This window comes from Caloenas nicobarica, chromosome 3, assembly GCF_036013445.1.
Source record: "Caloenas nicobarica isolate bCalNic1 chromosome 3, bCalNic1.hap1, whole genome shotgun sequence".
Lineage (NCBI taxonomy): Eukaryota > Metazoa > Chordata > Aves > Columbiformes > Columbidae > Caloenas > Caloenas nicobarica.
The window spans coordinates 8,080,465-8,104,478 of NC_088247.1; the positions used below are offsets into that span (position 1 = coordinate 8,080,465).

At 38.8% G+C, this 24,014-nt stretch overlaps 1 protein-coding gene across 5 annotated transcripts in view; it reads left to right on the forward strand.

Annotated features, from left to right (window-relative positions):
* The window catches only part of ITSN2 (intersectin 2), an 85,514-nt gene that overhangs the window by 49,016 nt on the left and 12,484 nt on the right, over positions 1-24,014 (forward strand). For 4 of the 5 annotated variants that reach the window (XM_065632979.1, XM_065632981.1, XM_065632980.1 and 1 more), the window contains 12 exons: positions 1,606-1,742; positions 3,963-4,405; positions 5,544-5,665; positions 6,631-6,806; positions 7,094-7,238; positions 7,728-7,933; positions 8,781-8,845; positions 9,744-9,910; positions 10,220-10,265; positions 10,451-10,572; positions 12,236-12,332; positions 13,479-13,670. In XM_065632979.1, coding sequence (XP_065489051.1) covers positions 1,606-1,742; positions 3,963-4,405; positions 5,544-5,665; positions 6,631-6,806; positions 7,094-7,238; positions 7,728-7,933; positions 8,781-8,845; positions 9,744-9,910; positions 10,220-10,265; positions 10,451-10,572; positions 12,236-12,332; positions 13,479-13,670 — 1,918 coding nt within the window. Of the gene's footprint in view, positions 1-1,605; positions 1,743-3,962; positions 4,406-5,543; positions 5,666-6,630; positions 6,807-7,093; positions 7,239-7,727; positions 7,934-8,780; positions 8,846-9,743; positions 9,911-10,219; positions 10,266-10,450; positions 10,573-12,235; positions 12,333-13,478; positions 13,671-18,811; positions 22,455-24,014 lie in introns of those variants that run through there. The other variant, XM_065632982.1, reaches the window with a different exon arrangement.

Genomic DNA, 24,014 nt, shown 5'->3' on the forward strand with positions numbered 1-24,014 from the left:
AAAGACTTAAAATTTTCTTACCTGCTTAGAAAACCAAACTGCAAAACAGTGATAGCCATTTTATTTCTTAACAAGCTAACTCAGTTGTTTTACTGAGATATTTTTGGTTTCAGTTATGGTATCATTAACCAAAAAAATACTTCCTTAGATGGAAACGGTGTCTTGTCCCGCCTTTCCATCTATTGCTCTGTACCTGTCTCAGTGTGCCTGTATCCATACATCTTGGGATGTGAGTCAGGTTAATGAATTCTCATTCGAGTTTGAGTCTAGAAATAGCATCAATGCCCAGAATCTGACATATGACATGGCAAACACAATGCTGTTAAGTCTCCAGATTAACCCAGTACTAAAACCTACTCGCTGTTTTTCCTCAACACTGCTTTTGTCTGCTGGGGTCAAAAATCTGGCTTCCATTTTTTGGTTGTTGTTTTTTCCCCCACATAAATTATTCTCAGAATTACGTAAAATGGAAAGGTCACTTAAGTAAGGGTTATTCTGTCCTTAAATCAGAGATACAAGAGTTTTTATAATGTGATTTTGTTTCCATAGTGATCCTCAGTTTCTATGCAAAATGAGAAGAAAAGGTATTCTCAGCTGAATACGTTTGGGGAAAAGTAGTAGTCAATTGTTTGGTTTAGTTTGTTGCTACACTGATGCAGAAATTGCACAGTATCTCTTAGGCGACATGATTATTCTTCGAGGTGCATATTGTAGTGGGAATAGATCATTCTTAACTGCTCTATTTGCATTTATGAGATCAGATATGAAAAGTCAGGGTACACCTGTTGCGTTGCTCAGTGTGTATCCGTAGGATTCCTTAGAAGAAAATAATGTATCTTAGAGGTGTTCTGTAACACGGTGAAGTACAATCTAAAGTAATTCTGTTCTTGTTGATTTTTTTTTTAATTCTGTAAATTTAATTATATTAAAGATTCATGCTGATTTTCTGCTGTGAAAAAGTTAACAGGGGGAGATGGAATAGGAATGTGTTTTAAAGAAAAAAGAGTAAAACTGTGAAGTTTCCAAATACAGAAGAACTGCAATCTGAGTTAGTATCTTTAGGCTATGGCTTCCCACAGTGGCAAGCCTGCTGGATATTTTTAGAAAGTTTTTCTGATTTAAATATGCGGCTGATCATTCAGACGACATCGCAAAGACGAACACCCGACTGAAGGGACGCGTTCTCAGGTTTGTGGTATTGTGTTGGCTTCCAGCTGAGGTCTGCATACTCATCAGATATGTCCTGTAGTTATTTAAAATACACTTGATTGCCTTCTGTGTCCTTAGAATATGTTGTGTTTGAACACTCAGTTTTGTATCTTCCCTTTTCCTCCTCTGTATTTGCCATTTCCAACAGGTGTATGATTTTTAAGGGCTCTTTGAAACCCTAAATTATGCCAAAGTCTTTGCAAACCTGCCAGCCACTTTGATACTTCTGTTTATTTGATTTTCTTTACAGTGACCTTCAAGGATTATTAATAACTCAATATTACTTTGTCCATTTGTATTAAAACTTGGTTCACAAAGCATTAAAATGCCTGGATGGTTTTCTCGAAAGATTGGCTTTGTTCTTTTTTGATGTACTTTGTTGTGTTTCCTCCTTAGGACCTGAGAGAAAGTTACAGCACGCAGCAATTAGCCTTGGAGCAGCTCCACAGGATCAAACAGGACAAAATAAGAGAGGTAGAAAAAAGAAGAGTTGAACTTGCACAGAAAAAACGACTGGAAGACGACGCTGCAAGGTACCGTGTCTGAATGTGTCAGTGTTGCAGCTTTTAAAGCAAAGTAATGCTGCGATCACTTTTAAGATGGTGATTATATTAAATGGGAAGCTTAATCGGTAAGAATACATCCTAGTGAGTTGCCTAAGAGAAAACATTTTCTTGGAGTACCAGTAATATAAGATGGTTTGAATTTCTTTCCAATCTGTTTTTTATCTTCGTTTTTAAAAAAAAGAACTTGTAATTCAGATAAACCAGGTAGTCACTTTTGCTAATAAAATTTTTAGCTCCTTTAATAGATAATCCTCATACATTTAAAATTCCTTATATTTTCTGCCCTGTTTTGCTGGCCTTCAAAAGATCTGATCTGTTTCCTTAAAAGCATTTCTGACTGAGTAGTTACTATTTTTTTGTCATGTATATTCAAACAGTTGTGAAATTGATACTTAAGACAACAGAAGGGTCATTGACTGCTTAATTCCTATGTTGATCTTGAAAGCTGGATGAGTGAGCAAGCTTTGAGTTTTAAATTTGATTCCTTTTTAGGGAGGGCAATGAGAACATTAAAATATGTTTGAGAGAATCTTCCTTTCACATTTATGGTCCTGGTTTTGCTCAGCCCAGCCTTGTATCAAGCACTCAAACTTTTACTGTCCTCAGCTCTTGGTTTTTCATGGTCTTGTTCCCAACTAGTTTTATTTTCGCCTGTTTCACTGATTAAGAAACCGTAGTTTCTTGGGTTTGACTCTGGATTCTGGCTGTTTTAAGCCACCACTCTGTGTTTGCTCTCTCCAGACCTTCTGGATCAGCTGCCTGTTCAGCAGCCCTGGATTAAATCAATGCCAGAGAGAAGGCGGATGGGTGCTCTGGGTGGGGAGTCCTCAGCTCTGGAATTGCTTTGATGTACTAATCTTGACTTTCCTTCTCATTCAGAGAATTGCTGTGTTTTGTCATTTTAATTTGAGAGAGATATTCAATTATTCATACTTGCTTTGACTTTTTAACAAAGCAGAGCTACTGGCCTTGTGGTGTTTGTGATTCATGGTCTTAACTCATGGCAATGTTTTTCTGCAAGCATGATTGGAATTTCATAAAATTTGTGACAGTCCCTTTAAGAGAACCGTATGCTGCCTGTATAACCACATCCTGTTAATTTTTCGGTTCAATGTAGCTGTCTGATACAGTAACAATATTACTGCACAGCTCCCACTAGATCCTGTCACATGCTTGAAAACACAATAAAATGGCCATCAGATCAATGGACCTCCCACAGTGATTTGATGAAGCAGTCTCCGCTAGAATCATATAATAGAATCATAGAATCATTTCAGTTGGAAGAGGCCCTCAGGATCATCAAGTCCAACCATAACCTAACTCTGGCACTAAACCATGTCCCTAAGAACCTCGTCTGAATGCCTTTTAAACCCTTCCAGGGATGGTGACTCCACCACTTCCCTGGGCAGCCTGTTCCAAGGCCTGACAACCCTTTCCATGAAGAAATTTTTCCTAATATCCAATCTAGGCTTGGTCCCTCCTCAATAACTTCTTCAGACAGTGGCCCAAAGGGACAGGTCCACTCTTTTCAGAAGAAAGGTCTCAACAGCAGAAATATAATGATTTTGAAAGGTGTTGAATTGGATAATAACTTCTTTGAGATTTTGTCCTGTGCCTTATCTCTCCAACAATTTCAGAGAATACAGTCAGATTTCCAGGTTCTGTCTGCTGAAGAGTGCGGCCGTGGTGGGGATAATCATATTGAACTGATTACGACTGCTGAAGGCAAAAAATCAAAGCAACAAAGATCAGTATGCAAAGACTATTTTTATAAATACACCAAAGTGAAATTTTGTTATTAATCCATTTGGAAATCTTCGTTTCCAGTTGTGAGGTTTGGATACTACCTTGGCAGGCAGCTTAAAACCACCTTTGTTCAGTTAACAGATCGTTTCTTGCTTACCAGGATGTAGGTGAGCAGAAGAGCTCGTGGAGACACTGCACAAGTAACCACGTGGCAATGTTTCTATACCAAGAATTCTAATCCATTTGTTACTTATATGTGAAATATATTGGCACTCTTGTCAAGACAAAGCATGGTCTCCAGTGGGAGAGTTTATCTCCCAGAGAGGAGAGTGATCAGTATTGTAGACTCAGTTTTACTGACAAGTGCAGTCAATTACTCTATGAACACAGTCTCATTATTTTTATATGAATATTCTCCTAGTTCCCATTCCTTTCTTTCAGGAAAGCAAAACGGGAGAAGGAGAACCGATGGCAGGAAAATATCCGAAGGGAAGAGGAAGAGAAAAAGAAGCGATTGGAGGAAGAACGAATGCAGGAAAAAGTTCAAGAAAAGCTAAAAGCTGAAGAAGCAGTTGCTCTGATGAGAGAAAGGGAAAATAAACAGCTTCATGCAGAGGGGGAGAAAAACAGGCAAGACACGATCTTGAGGGAGACAGAAAAACAAAGGCAGAGGCAGCTGGAAGAAGATAGAAGAAAGCAAGAACAAATTGCAAAAGAAGCTGAGGAGAGGCGTAAGCAGAACACAGAAATGAAGAAGATAAAAGAAGTGACCAACTCTCAGGAGGTGGAGAAACGCATTTCTAAATTAAACATAAATGAGAAGTTTGCAGATCTGTTGAAACCAACAGAGGGTAAAAGTCTTAAGCCACCCTGGAAAAATGAAGGTAATCTTAGTCTGTTTGATTTTTGCTTTAATGGTTCTTATTTTCCTTATTTCTTTACATGTATTATTGTTAATGTGACACGATGGCAGGCTTATTGTCTAAAATATTATTAAAAAACTAAACCAAAACAAAAACAGAAGCACAGCGATATTTAATGTCTTCGGTTAGTTAAGAATCATCCTATTAACTTAGGTGAGTTCTACTGGTTTTCAGCACCTCTGGTGACAAATCTTCCAGTGATCATGCCCAACAAATCACAGATGCTGGAAACAGTAATATTTTAGCTTTTTGCTAAGGCCTGTGCTTTCTGCCATTAAAGCAGAATGCTAATATGGAGGAATTTTGTTCAGTGATGAGTGGATGGGCAGGTAATGCTCAGCGAAGTGATTTATTAACACTGAAATCTAGTTTATTTCTTCTTTACTCAATGCCCTTTATTAAAAAATAAAGAACCGAAGTCAACCTAACTCTAGTTGTGGGACTTTGAAAAATACTGATTTAACAATATTTTCACTAAAGGCAATTTTGATTAGTTCCATCCTCCATTAGTTCTTGTCAGCTTTATTCGCTACTTTTATCACCGAGTTCAGCAAGAACCAAATCAGGGCAGTGCTGAAAGATGCCTGCACACCTCAGTTATGCGTTATAAAACATTCACTGTTAGCAACACCAGATGTGGAGAACATAGATGCAAAGAAAATAGAAATTGTGGTAGTTCAGGTTTCTAAGTAAAATCTTCACAACTGCTGCTGAACACTTGTAGCAGTGGTATCTTTTTCAATTGGAAAATTATAATTGTGTTAAACGACACTACATGAAAGCACAGGCTTAGCCGAAGTGGTTTGATGAGAATATAGAGATGTCATTTTTTCAATGCATTTTATTGCATTGATTTTAATTAATGTCGATGCCTTTATTTTATTGTTACGTTTACTATGATTAGCGTGTGAAATTCTTGCATGGTGTGCATCCCATCAGCTGTTGTAGCTGTGCTCTGCTCTGATACTTGCATAGTGTCTTTGGAGCAAGAACAGTTTTGTTCTTATATTCATACCTGTTATATAGAATTGCAGAGCTGTAACTAAGTGCGTTTCTTTCAGCTGTATCAAAATGGTAACTAGTTTTCTTCTCTTTACAGGCAATGCAGTTAATGTCTCAGAGTCTAGAAATTCAGTTGCCTTGGTAAATTACAGAGCTTTATATCCATTTGAAGCAAGGAATCACGATGAGATGAGCTTTAATACTGGGGATGTAATTCAGGTAAGATTTGCCATTGACATTTAACTTGCAAAAGCCCAACCACGTTTCCCCAGCCTGGAGATACACCAAGTGTCAAAAGCATTATTTTGATATATTTTAAGACTTACTCAAAATTGAAATTTGATTTTTTTTCTATTGTTTGTTTGGTTTTGTTGGGGTTTTTTAAAAGTAAATTTAGGATTAGTTCAGCTAAAATCTTTCTTTGGATCTTACACATCCTAGAGGTGTTGACAATCTGTTTAGAATAACAATAGTGAACTCTAAATGTAAACTTTCTAAATTCAGTTCATCAAGAATGATGTAGCTGCTGAAGTTCATTGTACATGTGCAGGTTGGCATTTAAGTGTCTACTTGAAATATGAATGTAGAAAATGGAGCCATAAATGGCTACATATATTGACAAAATTATTAATGCCATTTCAATTCAAATTAAACTGTGTTAGGTTAACAGTTGGACTCAATGATCTTGAAGGTCTTTTCCAACCTCAATGATTCTATGATTCAATTCTGTACTTGATTGTATAGTAAATAACAGAATTTTGGGATGTGTTTTAGCTGCAGTCAGATGACACAGTTAGTGGTATCTGTGAGCAGAACTGCAGCAGTTGTTTTCATGTGCTGTCTGGCTCGCCAGCCGCTGCCTCTTGGCTGCACATTTGGCAAAATACAACAAACCAGAATGGCTCCAGGTATAGTCCATGGTCCCAAATGTGCATGTTTGGGGCCCATTTGAAGGACTGTAATGACTTGGAGGCCTGTCTCCACCTGTGTCTGAAAACAGGGCGATTGCATCATCACCCTGTTTCTCGAACAGGGCAAAATCAGCTCAATTCCAAAAGAGAAGAGAATGAAAATGCTGATCCTGGTGTGGGTGCTGCTCGTGCTGTTCAGCGGATGCTGACATACTAGAAACCCTGTTTGTTTCACGCTGCTAATTTGATTTGTATTTGTCCTCCTGTCCGTAGGTTGATGAAAAAACTGTGGGAGAACCTGGTTGGCTTTATGGGAGTTTCCAAGGACATTTTGGTTGGTTTCCATCCAATTATGTAGAAAAAATACCAGAGGGAGAAAAATCTTTATCTCCTAAGAAGGCCTTACTTCCTCCTACAGTATCTTTATCTACTACCTCAGCTGCTTCAGAGTAAGTTTAGTCATGTTTGTGTTAAAATAACTTTTTCTAAATTTAGCTAACACATAATGTGCTGTATAGTTTTGTTCGGTGTTTGCTTTTATAATACAAATGCAGAAAACTTATTGAAGAACCTACCTGAAAGTCTTAGCTTGGAATTTTTAAGTATTCGATACTCTGCTTTGCATTGTGCAGAATATCTGGCTTATATATGTTTTAAGGGGAAAAAAAAAGTTACTCTGCTTGAGGTACTTTTGGAATAAAAATTGCGATGTGTTAAATGTGTATTTAATTTGCAGACCACTTTCCCCAAGTAAATCCACAGAAGAATCTGATTACCAAAACATAGCTTTTTCTAGCCTGAATGTTAATACAGCGTGGCAACAGAAATCAGCTTTTACTCGCACTGTGTCCCCTGGATCTGTTTCACCCGTTCATGGACAGGTATGAGGAACTTTCTGGATTTTAGGTTGCTGTTAATTAAATTGATTAAAAACAAACAAACAAAACCCAAAGCAAAACAAATGAAACCACAGCTTTTCTAATACTGAGTGCACTGACCAGTCTAGAGGATGAAGGAAACTAGTCTGAATTCTCCACTAATGTGCATTGGTGTAATTCCATGTATTTCCATGGACCAATAATCAAGAAGACTCATGCAGTGTGTTTCATAATTCTGCAATAATTTTCAACCGTAATTAGACACAAGATATTTCTAGCAAATAAGAAACAGAGTTGAGAAATTGTTCCTGAATCAACAGGTTGCACAGAGCAATGTAAAATTTTGACAACAAATGATTCAGCCAACACTTAGGAATGAAATTGCTTAGACTGCAATTAAAAGATACATTGCTGTTTGGTCGTGTTTCTTTTAACACTTGCACCAGTTTGGGATAGTGTGATCAGTCAACATCTCCACTTCTGTCTTAACAGGGGCAACCTGTTGAGAACTTAAAAGCACAAGCACTTTGCTCTTGGACTGCAAAAAAAGATAACCACTTGAATTTTTCAAAAAATGATATCATTACTGTCCTGGAGCAGCAGGAAAACTGGTGGTTTGGAGAGGTACATGGAGGAAGAGGTTGGTTTCCAAAATCTTACGTTAAGCTGTTACCTGGGAGTGAAATCAAGAAAGAGGAGTAAGTATGACTTTTGGGTTTGTTTTATTCAACAGTTTACAAAAAAAGGTAGTTTAGAGTGCAAAATTCTTGCAGTGCTTTGAAGTGCAGAATATAAATACCGTTTACAATTTACACCGTGCCATTTTAGGCTTTTATTATTTCATTCTGGCAAAGGAAGTGGTGTTGGGCTCACTACTGTGTTAACAGGCAGTCGTCCAAGGCTGAGTGCTGTGAAAATCAGTGGTGTTTGATTATTCATTAAGTGCCAGACTTTGTTTTGGTTCATTACCGAGTCAGATCTCTTGCAGTGTAGTTTCTTTCTGCCTCTGAAGGTGCCAATTTCTAATTGACCTACTAAGAACTGTAAGCTTGTAAGGCACATCTTGCAGAAATACTGTATTTTTCTTTACTTGAAAAGATCATTATGTCTGTTCTAATGCTGCAAGGTAACTCTCCAGGTAATAATTGAGAGTCTGGTTTCTGCTGGGATGGGCTGTACCATTATATGTGAATTGTTCTTTTCATGTGTTATGATAAAAGCTGTTAGAAATTCTCTAGAATGAGAGAATTTAGACAAAAACTTTAATTTGTGCTTTTTTTGGATAGCATAATTGGCAAATACATCTTGTCTTTCATCACATTACTTTTTAAGTGGTGTGTTCTTGGATCCCCTTCATATCTTCAATATCAGGAATACCCGTCACCATTCGACAGTCAGGGAAGTCTTTGCAATTAATTCAGAGGCAATATCAACTTTGAGAGACCCAAAGTGAGCTTATTCTCTTCCTAATAAAGAGATTCGTTCTTGATCAGCCTGTTTAGTTACTCAAACTTTGTGGTTGGTTTGTTTGTTTGTTTTCTGCAGACCAGAAGCTATTTATGCAGCTGTAAACAAAAAGCCTAATACACAGTCCTATGCAGCAGGAGAGGGTAAGACAGTATGAAATATGCTGCTTAATGATACAGTCTGTTTCTGCTTAATGGCATGTGAATAAGCCTGAATATGTGAAAAGTTTCGGAGCGGGTCCTTTAATGTTTGTCCAAAACAGACAGTGCAGATGTTGAGCTATTGCTAAGAGAATTCTAAGAGAGGAACTTCAGTAAAGTTTATAATTGAGCATAGGCCTGGGTTTTGGTTTTAAGACTTTTGCTTGAGCACTAATTCATTTCTGAAAACTTAAGTATGTCTCATACCCATAAGCTGTTCTTCCTGCTGTTTTCTACTGTCTTATGCTGTACTGTAGAGACATGAGAAGGGACTTTTGGTCTCCCGAGTGTCAATCATTCTCCTTTAATCAGTAGGAAGCAAAGAAAACAATTATTACTGGAGAAAAACTTGTGGGAAGCACTTTCTAAACCTTTTAATCTAGTGTATCTCTATGCTTCCCCAATTACGTTTCAATTCTACTTGTGCGTTTTCATTTTTGCTGCGTTAGTCAGATAAGAAAGGTTTTAATCAGATTTAGGTGTCCGATATACATGCTTGCTGTGAAACACAGAGGTGGGGTGGAATACTTAATGCAAGAGATGAGTTTTTAAGCTGTGGTCTACAGCAGGATGATTACTGGGTAGTAACTCTCACCATGCCAAATTCATCTCTCTGTACAAAATTCTGTAATTTCTGTAAGTGAGAGTCGGAAGCACGAGGCGAGACGTGAAAACAATCAGGCAAGTAGGAAGGTGGATTCACAAACTTGTGAAGACACAATCCGTGTTACGAACACACCGATGAATGCTGATATCAAAGATTCCGTGAATTGCATCTGACACACTTTTATCCTCCAATCTACAACTGTTGTCTCCTTCTTTCTATGTGCTGTTTGCACAGAGTATGTTGCGCTCTATTCGTATTCGAGCTCTGAGCCTGGTGACTTGACTTTCACGGAAGGGGAGGAGATCTTGGTGACCCAGAAGGAAGGGGAGTGGTGGACCGGGAGCATTGATGGCCGAACTGGCATCTTCCCCTCCAATTACGTCAGACCAAAGGATCAAGAAGTGAGTTCTGATTCTGGGAATTAATGCACGACGCCTTCTCTCAATTTTATTATATTAACTGGTAGTGATATCTAGATCTTAGATAGTGATTTTAATGTGCTTAACAGAAAAGCAAAGCCTTGGTAGCTTGAGTCCTCAATCGGAGCTCTGGCCAGTGTCACGCTGTCTCTCTTCCTACAGGATGGTATTTTGTTAAATATGGGCTCAAAATTAAAATCTCCATGAGCTTTTCTGTCCATTTGCTTAAACTTGGTGTAAACTCTACTGTTTTTATTGCACAGTAAAAGATGATTGTTGTGTCTTTTGTAGGCTTCTAGTAATGCTGGCAAAACTGGAACAATAAATAAGAAACCTGGTAAGTGTGCGATAATTTTTTTTAAGATTTAGGATTGTTTCTTGAGTGACTATGAGCATTTAGGTTCATAGCAGTGTTTTAATAGTGGATAATGTGTTTAGCTGCAAGACGCGTACTGGCATGTTTCTGTGAATCTGGCTCTTACTGGAATGAAAAAATAACAAATGCAATTAATATATTTTCAGAAATTGCTCAAGTTACTACTGCCTATGCTGCATCAGGAATTGAACAGCTTAGTCTTGCTCCAGGACAGCTGATACTTATTCTGAAGAAAAATGCTAGTGGATGGTGGCAAGGAGAGTTGCAGGTAATTATTGAAGGAGAAATAATTGCGACTTCATGAACGGCAAGGAGCTGATCTTGCGTTTAATTAACGAAGACAACTAGTATAGTGTTCTAAAAGCTGGTTAGAAAGTTGCTTTCATCTTGTATAAAAAGTTTTTAATTAAATCTTGGGTTGCTGGGGGGGTTGTTTTTTGGTTTTGAGGGGGGGTTTTTTTGTAACAGAAAATAGTAAAACTGTGAATGAACATGTGTATGGGAGGAGGTAGAGGGATGTTGACAGTTAATAAATTGGTTAGGATTTAATTGGTAAAACATTACATTGTAAAATGATTCTCATGAAAGAACAGGAATTCTTGGAAGCTGGAATTGGAAGCTAGTTTATTGTGATGTGATGAATTTCTAGTCCCAAGGGTTCAGGGGTCTGATACGTGACGTTATTTTTAAATCATTGTTGATATTTTCACTTTTGGAGCCCCATGGATCTTATCCATAACAGCCTTCATCTTTGCAACCAATGCAAAAAGTTCAATCATGATTGTATAATGCCTCTTTATTACCCTTTTCTTTTGCTGAATCTAAAGCATTAGCATAAATTTAAACATGTTACTTCCAATACCGAATGCTATTTCCAGTGTTGGGATTCAACAGCAAAATAGTAAGTTCTGTCCTCTTAGTATCACTTAATTGGCCTTTCCCAAGGTGTTCTACAGCTACATACCCTCTGTTTTGAGTGAACACTCTTGGTTATACCCTTCTTCCTTCTCCAACACTTAGAATAGGGCTGGTCTAACTATTCAGCATCTGTTTTTAAAACCAATCTGCTTTACAGATACAGGAGGAGAGATTATAGCGAGCATGTTGAGAAATTGCCGCACTGAGTTTGTGTGAATTAACAGCAGTGGAAAATTTATTTGTAGTATGTGCAGAAAAAAAACATAAATACAGTAAGCAGTGAATAGTTTGTACTTTAAGAAAAGTAGGCCCAGTGCTGGTTCAGAAGAAGCCTCAAAGAATAAAAAAAGGGAAGAGGAACTAAGATACATTATTCTCAGTTCTTGCTAGTTTGAGTTTCTTTTTTGTTGTAATAGGGCTCACTCTGCAGTTACTGCTTTCTAAAATCCATGCTCACTTTTATATCCTGACTTTTTTGTGTGCAGTCTGAAGTATATTTGCTTCTTCAGTGTGTGCAGAGATAGTCTTTACCTGTGGGACTGATAAAGCAAAGGCTGAAAAATGAGGAAAATCTTCTCACTCTCACATGCTGTACTAGGCAGGAAGTGAGAGCAAACACTTAGGTCAGGGTTTTCAAGAGCAGCTTTTGGTAATTGTTACCTCTGTTCTGAGTATCTCGTTAGAGACTCCTTGTAAGATGTGTAAGCAGAATGTTCATAGGGCAAATTTTCAGCCCTACAATTGAATTATGCAGTGAAGTCATTAGCTGCTCTTGAAAATTTTGGATAAACACATTTGCCAGAACATACTAGGGTGCAGCTTTATTTTAATTGGGTTGTTTCATCCTTTAGCCTTTTCTTTTTTTTTCCCGAGATCTGTTTAGTATTTAGTTGGTGTTTGGAAGCCTATTTGTCTTTTGTGGGTAAAACTGTGTGATGTATTTGTGCTTTTTTTTCCAGTCTATAGACTGTTTGGTTTCTGAATTGTGTAATAACCATTTTAAACATTTACAGGCAAGAGGAAAAAAGAGACAGAAAGGATGGTTCCCTGCCAGCCATGTGAAATTACTGGGTCCAAGCAGTGAAAGAACCACAGCTGCTGCTCCCTCAGGTGAAAAAAAAATTACTTTATTTTTCATTTAGAGTATTTTATGTAACTGCTTCAATTGTTCAGATACTAGTCTGAATTATATAACTAGCATAATATTGTGTTTAATGGATGTATCTGATGGTGGTGTCATTGTGGAAGGTGAAGTACGAGTCAGAATCTGGGTCTTCTCAGCTGTTATGAATGTGTGGACAGCTGTAATGTCCATTCAACTATTATCTCTGTCCAAGAAAGGTAAAATCTCACAACTTCTTAATTAAAACAGTTCTTTGTAGGGTCCCTCCCTAGCACATACCATCCTCTACGTGCCTGACAGCAGAAAGTCTGTCATACAAAGGTGTCGATATCCAGAAATCTATGAGGATCAGCAGTTCCCCTTCTATGGCAAGAGCTTTTTAGTTTTGCTGAATGCACTGAACAGCCACACTCTTCTCATTTGGAAACTCCTTGTTTACAAATGCTAGCAAAAAATCTTACAGAAAACTAGCAATGATTGACAAATACCTTGCAATTATAGCTTCTTGTAAGGAGAGAGACGAAGCAGCACATTTCCACTAGCGTTTCTCCTTTGAATGGCCAGGTACAGATGAGATTACACAGAAAAGTAACTTTTTTTTTTTTTCCTGCGTGTTTAAATTGTGCTGTTCTCCACAGTTATGACTTTCTTATACAACAGCTTCCTGAGCACTACTGGATAAAACCTCCCTTTGGATAAACTATCAGTTCATGATTAGCTAATGCATGATTAGCTCTGCCTTTGCCACGTTTTTCTCACAAGTACCAGGCATAAAATAATCAAACTCACTTTCTCTGCCAAGCCAGTAAAAGAGACAGAAGTATACTTGATTATATTTTAAAGCGTTTAGAAGGTCAATAGGTGCTGTACTAACTGAATCCATTCGTGATGAAAGTACATAGATAGCTAAAGTGGAAATAAAGATTACTGCCTGGCCCAATATAAAAAAGAAAAAAAGTAAAAGGAAAAAAAGGGAGGGCAGTTCCACTGCAAGATAAGATCGTGTGACATTTTTCTTATGTAACAATGTATGTGAAATTGTTGTTTCTTTCCTGTGGTTATGTAAAGCACTCAGAAAAAGAGTCTTAATACTTGTGTAACGGTGTTTTGCTGGTTTTGTTTTTTCTTCACAGTGTGTCAAGTGATAGCGATGTACGATTACATGGCAAACAATGAAGATGAGCTCACTTTCTCCAAAGGGCAGCTTATTAATGTACTGAACAAAGATGATGCTGACTGGTGGCAAGGAGAAATCAATGGTGTGACAGGTCTCTTCCCCTCAAACTATGTGAAGATGACCACGGATTCTGATCCAAGTCAGCAGTGTAAGCAACTTTTATTTTTTTACTATTCTTTTTGCTTTATTTCAAAGGCGCATTGCAATTCTTCTGCTTTGTGTTTGGAATTTGGAGTTGCAGGCATCAGCTGAATTTACTGGTACTTTAAATACTTAACTATGGTACTAAGTACTTTAAATACTTTTCTATTTTACCTACAAACAAAAAGCACGTTACCAACCAGCCGGTGTGTGATAGTAAGAGTGCTAGGGTGAGCTAAAAACACTTGATCTGGTAGTTGTTCCCCTCCCATTAAAGGTGCTGATGTTCAGTAACTGGCACGGACTGGGAGTCAGTGCAGACATACTGTGCTCGGTTATCAAACTTGCTCAAGTTCTATGAAATATGAAAAAAGTGCCTGCTGTAGTCATCTTTAACTTATATATAAACTCTTTATCAATCAAGTAAAAATAATCATAGAAAGGATAGGTAAAAGGTTCTAGCATTAGCAAGTGATCTGTCCTGTGGTTAATAACTTCAGCTTAATGGCTGGACTCGATGATCTTAAAGGTCTTTTCCAACCAAAGCGACTCTGTGATTCTATGAAATACGCATGTCCTGGCTCCTTGCAGTCCAGCTCTCATCCACTTTTGAGAAACAAGATATGTATCAAAACATATGTTAAGCTGAAAACTACCAGCAGCAGGCTGAGAACTGAATCCTAGAATATACACCTACCTGACAGTCAGAATTTTCTCTAACTTTTTTTGCATGTAAACACAGTAAAGGTTTCTGATGTCCCCTGCACACACCCCCCATTTTTTTAGCCCCTGTCCCCAGAGAAATTTACCACCATTTTTACTTCCTCAGCTTTTCATCGTGGCACCCTGTGATTAAACCAACTTTTATTTCAACTCGTGCCATTGGTGGATTTGAGAACACATCTGGATGTCAGAGTTGCTCCTTTGACACAATAAGCCTTGTCCCTTTGCTTGCTGTTTTTTCCCTAGGCAGCATTTGTAGTTTTCTCGGTAAAAAGACACATCCAGAAGTCTGGATGAAGTTTGCTCTTCATAGCCTATAGCTTGTGTGTAGAACCAGTTTGCACTTAAGATTCGATCAACGCAGTTGCGTTCTTACAGAAGGATTCACGAACTTGGGAAGGAAGGTACAGCTTGCTTTGGAAAGTTAAAATATTTTCCCCTGGTAGCTTTTTATGGTACCTGGGCAAAATGCACCATTCCTGAGGTTTTCTTTTTAGCTAAATTACATCTGTGCTGTCATGTTTGATAACACGTTGATTATTTTTTTTTTTAAATGCCTTTGGCCAATGTGGCTGTGATGTCAAAAACTTCTGCATTTATATTGAACTTACCATTCTTTTGATTAGGCATCTCTACACCATTAAAATGATGTTTTAGAAGTTGGGGTTTTTTTGTTTACAGAATCTGAGTTTTGAAGAAATTATATAGACTAAATCCAGATGGGCTATAAAATTAAGATTCTGTCCGCATATTAAGAATTACGTGGCTGAATGTGATAAGCACAAGGTGACCACTAATTTTCAACAAAAGCGGTGCTGTGACCAAGTTGTAATTGGAAACTTTCAATATGATCATCAAATTTTTCTCATTGTTTACTGATATATTGCTGGGCTTTTTCTCAGATTTCAATGTTGTGAACTAAAAATGTTTCCATCCACATCAAACCGTGGCTGCATGAACAGAATTTCCCTCTGAAAGTGTATTGGCAAAGGCCAGCCAGTGGCAGTCCAGTGAGCAGATGTGCACATGGGCAGATGTGCACCAGGTCATCTGTACTTGATTGTTAAACTTCTGTCTAAGAATAGTCTGTTCGCTGTGAAGCAGATCTGCTGGTGCTTAATTAAGCAAAATCTGCCTATTGGTGAATGAAGAGTATATTGATATTATTTATTTATTTTAAATTCTCTGAGCATTTGAAATAAGATCACTTGTATATAGGTTTTGTGCTGGGATTTACCACTCTTTTGTGATATTAACATATATGCATTTGGAAACTTAAGGAAAAATCCTGCTTGAAGTCCAGAGCCTGCTCAAAAGCATCATGGCTTGTTAGCTCAAGCGCAGCACTGTGCAAATATTGTTACAGAGATTTCAGCTGGACTTTTTTTGTGTGAAGTCTGAGCTAGTAAGTTGTGTGAAGAGTAAGCTGGCACTGTACCTGTCTTCTGTAACCAGATAAATATTTAAATATGTACTGATTGAACTTTCAGATTTCCTTAGATTTCTATTTTTTGCTCTTATTTAAACATAGTGCAGAAACTATGACTAGTATTCTTGAGAAATCACTAAGGAATTGTCCCACGGAAATGTTGATGTGGCCCTCTAGGGACCATCTTAGAGATAGGAGAGAATGTAATCTGAAAAATGCAGTGTTATATTTTAAGGAATTGTTAATCTCAGTATTGCAAGGTTTCTGTTGAAGAATAGCAGTTTCTCGCACTGTCTTTTCTAAATGGTCAAACGTAACGGTGTTTGAAAGGGAGCAGGCAGATTTGCTTTACTCAAGTAGGTTTACGGCTTAGGAAAATTCTGCTTTTCCCTCAAATTTAAACTCTGTTATATGGACTGCCTTTGTATCCAGAGTCTTTCCTGGGACTTACATGTAAGTACTGTACTGTACTGGCAAACTTCCTGAGCAGAGGAGGAACTTGGGTCCGTGGAGATGTTTCTTCTCTTAGGTTGCTGAAATAGCTCTCTGAACAGCATCACTGTCCTAACAAGATCACTTTTGCTGTTGGTGCAGCTGCACCAATCCTGGCGTAGGGTCTCTGCAAAGAAGAAAAAAAAAAAAAATCAGTGAAAGGTGTGTCATAGGTCTGTTAACAGGTCTCTTAACATACAAATGAGTCCTGGTGATTGCAGAACACAGAAATCTTGAGAGTTGTGCTCTCAGCGACCTCGGTGATGGTTAGAGTTATGTTTCAATGACATTTTAATAGCCCTTATTCTAATGTTTGCACAGAAATCATCATAAAGAATAAATAAGATATGCAGGAGGTTTCAAAATATAAATAGTTATAGATTTAAAGAAATATGCATAATCTCAGAGTCTTCTGGGTTTTGTTGAGTGCTTGCTCAGCCATGCAGGGTCAGATATTTTTTTCTCTTGCCAGTACCTGTCCACCAGGTTCTCTTCCCATTCTTCCCAACGGGTGTGTAAGGTGAGGCACACACTGTGCACTTCTCACTTTTCACGTCTTCCCAGTGACCTGGTCTGGAGATAATTTTGTCATTTCGGTCAGTATTCATCTGCCTTAAACAGTTCTTAGAAACTTGTTCTCTCCTTATTTGTGGGCTTTTTCAGCGAGATAGCTGTTTTTCAGCTTGTCTCATCCATGGGACCAGTCTGAGCCCCTTGTCTTTATATTTTCTTTAGTTGAGATTTTCTCCCCTCCTGTATCTCAAGTGGAGACAAGGGAGATGTTCCAGCTACATCTGCATGCTTGGTTACTAGATGGCTTTTAGCGTTAGAGATCTGCTCATCTCCCAGAGACGTTCTTGCTGAGAGCTGGACAACTCAGCCAGGTGGACATAATATATATTAATATATTACGAATACCTACGCTCAGCGTGCAGAGGCTTCTAGCGCCTCTTCTCTGAGGTATCATCTCCCTTTGTGAGATTGGTCTTTCACAGAACTCAATGTTGTACCAGTTCTTTCTACTCTAATGTTACTCCTTCAGGTATTTAGGCGTGAGCTCCAGGTAGTCCCTGTAGCCTGATAAACACCTCCTGCCCTTTTAAACCTGCCTGCTCTGCCTTCCGCCAGTGCAATGGCAAAAGTTGGTTAGACTGGGAACAGATCCTCTCTCTTTAGACTGTTTTCGACACACATATGACGACGGTGTGAATTTCCGTAGGTACAAACTTGATGTTTGTAGTAGTACCACTTAGATCTACCCAGGTTTTTTCTTCCCAAAACCTTACGTGTAGATGTGACATGTTAGAGACAGGAGGCAAGTCCTGTCCTCTCAGTAACAAGGATCTGTATTTCCAGAAGTTTCTCTCCATGCACAAGAGTTGATTAGTAATTCCTGTCCGATACTGTCTAACAAATGAAGCTGAATGATTTTTTTAAGGGTGTTCATAGTGAAAGAAGAACATCATGCTCATGGCAGGTGCATTTCTGTGTCTATATAAGGACCACACATGTTGAAGTTCTTGAGTTATTGCCAGGTAACTTATCTTTATGATTGTGGAGTAAGAGTTCGTGGTATCAGTGGCTTTGAGGTGTTGCGTGTTGCAGGTCCACATTCATTTTTTTAACACATGAAGATTAATAATTTAATCTAAGATTTCACCCAACAGCTCCAGAATATTACACCTTTTACCAAGGATCACATGCAAAATCAATCCTCTACATGGTGACGTAGACATTTTTTTATTTCTAAAACTATTTGGTGGATGTCAGTCAGGTTTGATAAAGCTTCCAGCTCGAAACCCTGGGGTCTGGAATATTCTGTGGATCGCCTGCAGGGTGTGTGCAGCTGCAGCCCACATCATACACCTGCCTTTAACGTGCCTGGCAGCGCCTCTTCTAGACCGTGTAGACCTTCGTTTCTGATGGGAATATTGAGTGTTGTGGTACTTCCTACTGCATGGACACATCTTACTAGAGACAAGGTGTCATTTCTTTTCAGGCTTTGAACAGAGTTGAACAGGTTAATTTTTATGTGCCGATATGAATAAATTCCAATGCGGCTTTTCTTGACAAGTTTAGTTTTTATCTGATATTCTAATGTCTCCTTACAAGTTACTCAGGAGAAATTCTGGCTTTGTTGAAATCTCAGGGAATTTTGCCATTGCTTTTAAAAACCCTTAGGGCTTGACCTGGTGGTACTGAGTCTACGTAACAGAAATCTTCCTTGGGGAAAAAACAACTTTCTTCTTAAGTGAATCAGCTGCAAGTGTGTTTCAGAGTCAGTGATGGCTGGTCACAAATACATAAAACTGTATGTGTTTATTAATAAATATGAAATTGCAAGAGTAGAAGCTCATGATGTCTGTTTTCAGAAAGCTGAATGTTGGTCGTTCCTTTCTGATCTTTTTGGTGTTGTTCTGTCTTTATCCATAGAACTCATATGTTTCACTCTTCAAAATTTATGTTCATTTTATCCTTCATTTTTTTGTTTTTGTTTTTTTTAGGACCCAATGTTGTCTTCCAGTGTGAAAGCAGCTCAGAGACCCACTATCCGAGTTTGACTGTAGCGTGGAGGCAGGGCGGCCAGCCCTGCTCACGTATCTCTGACACAATCCTTGTGCTTCGTTTGAACGTTAGATCCAGACAAGGAATTAGGATTTTGTGGGTTTTCTTATAATCTACCGTTACAGTTGATTTGTAAAAGCAGGAAGGATAGTGGGTCTTTGTGTGGCTTTCACTGCTGTTCATTCTTGTTTCCTTTAGTGTTTTTCTTTGCTATTGGTAATCGTAGATCATTAGCATGCATATCAAGTTATCGTTTGCATGGTGGGATTGCAGACACACAAAGACCCACTATTTGCACAGTTTATCTGAGCTTTTTTTCGAATGGGCAGTTGTGTTCTTTTAATGTTGTAATGTGCATACTCTGCAGAATTAAAATGTTTGCTGATTACTGTTCTGATGGACATGATTTAATCTCTTACATATTGAGCTTTTAAAATTGGCAGCCTACAAGGCTCATCCAGAAAACAAACCCTACCTGATAGTCACTGTGATTACAAACATGCTACAAGATCTAAGGTTTAGATCTGGTGTGGTCCATCCAGTCTTTTAATACCCTTTTTAACTGGGGAAAGAACTATTAAGCATGTAGTGGAGGATATTTTAATTTTTTTCATCCTTCACAATAGTGCTATAGCAGGAAATCAGGTTGTTTTGACTCTGTATGTCCTGTCTCTAAACAACCTCCTTCCTTTAAATACTTTATTCTGATAATTCATATTTGCTTTCAGTTTTAGCAAAGAGCAGACATGTACAGGTTACTGCAGTAAATACTGATATAGCCTCTGTGCTCCTAGACCCTTTCCTTGCCCCTTTTCTTCATTAAATAGTTAACTGTACTGAATAGTGTTTTTATCTGGCTACGGTCTGCAGTGACTTTAAGTAATATCTGAAAGCTGCTGCTTTTCTTTCTGTTAAATAAATTAGCAGCCTAATAAAGAGGTAACCTCGATAAAGAGATGTTGCTGGAAAAGAAACACTAACAGGCACCTGGAGCTGAAGGCAGAGCAGTTGGGTTTAAAAATGGAGCTATCCTGCTCAGCTCAAAAGTCATTCTTAAAAGTAGAGATCAGCAATGTGGTGCGGTAAAGGTGCCATGTTCTGTTAGTTTGGGGAAGGAGGGACCAGGACTTCAGGGCTATAACCCTGATACCCCTTTAAATAAAGGATTAATTTAATAGCAGACTGCTCGTCTGATGAAATAGTTCCGTGTTCCTGTAACAGCAGGAGAGATCTAGTAGACACAGTATTTAATTTAGTTGGTTTCCTGAACTTGGTTACGAAACAGCAAAGGTCACTTATGCAATCAGAAATGTTTACAAACCACTGTATGTTTACTATACGTATATATGTATGAGTGTTGCGAAGGTACTATCAGGAAAAGGTCAGTCCAAGTGCAGAGATCTAAAAGCCTTTCTCCAAAACTTCTATAGAAAGAGTGGGATGTTATGTATTTAATATACTTGATCAAATAATGTATATGTGCCCTTTAGTTCAGAGATATATCTTTTGTGCAATATGGACTACAGCAGTGTTCGTACATAAAACTGCAAATGGATTTTTATTCTGGATGTATTTTGTCTAAATGAGTATTTTGTTATTAAATGAAATCACATTATTGTAGGCAAAAAACGCGCTAGATAATTCCTCAAGTATTCTACGTTTTAAGTATTTCTACTAAAATATGCTGATCACCCTGAATTGCCTTCTCTGAATTTCTGACTTTGAAAGCCTGTTTGATGCAGGCTGAAGTCTGTTGTGCTACACCAGTGGCATCAAGCAGTCACTTACTGTAGTCTAATTGTTCAGTGATCTTATAAATTATCTCATTTCTGAAAGGCCCTGTTAACCTGTGGGGTTTGAGCCAAACCCACTTCCCAATGTTCGGTGACAGTTTCCCTTGAATGCCAAATTGCTACTGATTGCCTTTGCAAAGTGAAAAACAACTTCACATCCTACCTGGGACGTTCTAGGAAATAGTTACAAGGCATTTTCCAAAAAAACCTGGCATTCTACCAATTTCTTACCTGATACAATTGGAGATGAGGAGGAAAGGAAGTCGGGATGAGGCTCAAGTTTCACACAAGAAGCCCTGTTGTTGGGTACGTAGATGTGAGCACTGGTAACTAGTGAAACAGCTGCCCCTCAGTTTGAACAGATGAGCATTGAAATGAAGCATTTTAGGTTTTCACAGTTGCCTTTTCATGTTTCAGTATTACCCGAGTATGCTCTAAATTCTCTAACTAATGACAAAGATAATAATAATAATAAGACACCTTAATAATGCTGATTGAAAGAGACTTAGTCCCTGCCTTCAGTGTTTACTGCAAAAATCCACCGAATTCAGCTGAAGCACAATCACCTGAGGGCTCTGCTCTCCTGTCACACGCTGGTGCAGAAAGAATTGAATACATATAGCAGGTCATCAATAGGAAAGACTATGCCAAAGATGTATTTCAGGCAAGATTATTTTAAAATAATGTTCTGTATTACTGACGAGGTGTAGCTAATAGAAGCTGGGTTTAAATTGGACTTTTTCTTTCAAAAATGTTACTTTTTCTCTGGTTGTGTGCTATCCACTCTGTTGTTAATCAAAGTGCATAGAGTTAGGTTCAGCTGCGATCCCAGCCAGCCAAGTAAAACTAGTGTTCATCCCTTATTTGGGTGAAAAAGCTTGGCTTTGGAACTAGGGACAAGGTGGAAAATAGAGTTATTTGTTGAACTGAGGATACTCAGTGAAGAGCTGAGAGTCTTAAGTGTTGGTGAGAGCCACGCAAGGTTAACAGTTAACGCTGAAGCCAACCACGAAAGCAAAATATGGTGTCGCCTGCAGCGTAGTACTTGCTTCATATTGTCCCATGGGATAATTGGGGTAAGAATGTAAACGATGCTGTAAATGCACAAGACCAGGTACTGAAACACTGCTTAATTTTTTAAGTGTCTAGTTTGCAGAATGGGCTAACAGCCTACAAAAGCGTAGTTGTACAAAGTTTACAGAGCTGAGCTCCTGGTCCAGCAATCGCGTCCACGCAGGGAAGGCTTTTGCCACCCCCGAGACCCCGTTGCAGGTCCGGGGTGTGCGAGTAGTGAAGGGCTGTGACAGCCAACAAAGCACTGTCTTGAAGTCAGTGTTAATAACGTCACCATTAGGAGCGCAGAAGGCATAAAACTCCATCAAAAATGCTACATGCTAATAATTGAAACGTCTCCTACCAGTCATTGAATGTTATGCCATCTCAATGCTTGGTCAGATCGTATCCCTGTGTGATTTTCTTGAGTTGGGTTGAAAACACCTGTAAATAAGTCTGCTCGTTGGAATGCCGACAAACCTTGGCCTGTAGTAGAGTTGGGAGCTGCTACAGGGTCACGCTACTTTAATGTAATGAACTAATAAAACTGCTACATAATGGTGTGTGCTGCCTTAAAATCTCTTCTGTTCTTTTCAAGCGAGAGTATTAATGTCTGGAGATGATTGTTAAGACATGCAAATGCAGGCTATGCTTAGCATGAGGCAATTGTTCATCTTTGGTTTTAAACAAAGTTGTAAGATAACTATGCAAATGAATTTTATTAAAGGGACACATAAAAGGCTCTAGTTTGTCTGTTGTGGTTTTTTTGGTCCATCTGAGGAGGATTTTTTCCCTTCTGAATTGCTTGGTTACAAGCATTATGTTACCTGGCTCTGTGACGGAGCGACTAGATTTTGCTCTTGAAATTTTACCGCTTGAAAGTTGAATCATAAATTTCTTCTATTGTAGCAGAGAGAGCGTACTGCATTTACTGATTAGGGGAGATTGGATAAAAGTTTTTGTTATTTTTTTCCCAGGGCCTGATGGAAACCAACCTTTCCATGCTGGCAAATTTGTTGGATTAGTTCCTTGCAGGGGTTTCAGTGGGCACAGAGACGGCTACAGGCTGTGGTGGGGGTACATTGCGAGTGAGCCTTGTGTGTGCCGGTTCCATCAGTCTGTTCTCTGGCTGTACTAAAAGGGACTATTTTAATACCAACCTGGGGTACTTAAGGTGAGATGTAGTCTATGGTAGCCTGGGAAAACAGAGGCTGATTATACAGGAAAAAAAATAAAACAACTTATCTGCCTTTTCCAGCCATATCAACTTGCTTGAGCTAAAAAAAAAAACCTACTAAAAAACCACAAACAACCCCCATCCCCCTCAAAAAAACCCACAACCCTAAACAATCCAAGCTATTTCCTTACAAAATGCAGTTTCTATAGGCCACCTCTGCCCCTAAATAATCTTCACTGGTGACCCAAAGCCATGATGCTTCTGGTACAGACAGATCCTTCAGGACAAATGCCCAAGCTCATGTTTGAGGCTTAAGGTGTCTTTCCAGAGCTGCTATTTTCAATGTGGTTTTTCATGGTTGAGCGGGGAAGTTTGGTGAGGAAGGCGACAAAGCACTTGGTGCATCTTTGGAAGCCTTTTATCCATCTGGCTTCTCAAGAATTGTCTTTTAATTGAGGAATTTTAATTTACTTCTTTTTTAAGAAAGAAAAAAATGGATTTTTTTTAATGATGTTAGCTCTCATTCCTCTTTTTCGCTGGAGGATTTCTTCAGAAAGTGCCATTTTTTTCCCTTGAACATACTCAAATCCAAAATATGTCAGTAATTAGAAAGGTTTTTGCCTCTCTGTGTTTTCCAGGTGTTTGAATCTCCTGCAGAGGAGAACGGAGTAGAAACTCGGTAGTTTTTCATGCAGGGTAAGGTATGCGAGTAGTAAGAAAGCATTTCTTGTTCAGGTATATTTGGAGAAGGAAATACAATTTTAAACATAACTTTAGAGACTGGGATTTCCTGTTTATAAACTCTCCAGTTTGTGTTCCCCTGCCCCTGCCAGGCAGCTGCTGCCCCGGCCCGCAGAGCGGGATTTACCTCACGGGCACCGCGGCTGTGGCGGGAATCGCTCCCTCGCTGTGCCCCGAGTTCCAGAGGTACCAGACCTGCACCACGTGCTGCTTTAGGTGGTTTCCTCATAGAATCACAGAATGTCCGGAGTTGGAAGAACCCACAAGGATCATCGAGTCCAGCTCCTGTCCCTGCACGGGACAACCCCACAGTTCACACCGTGTGTCTGAGGACGTTGTCCAGTCTCTTCTTGAACACTGTCAGGTTGGGGCCGGGAC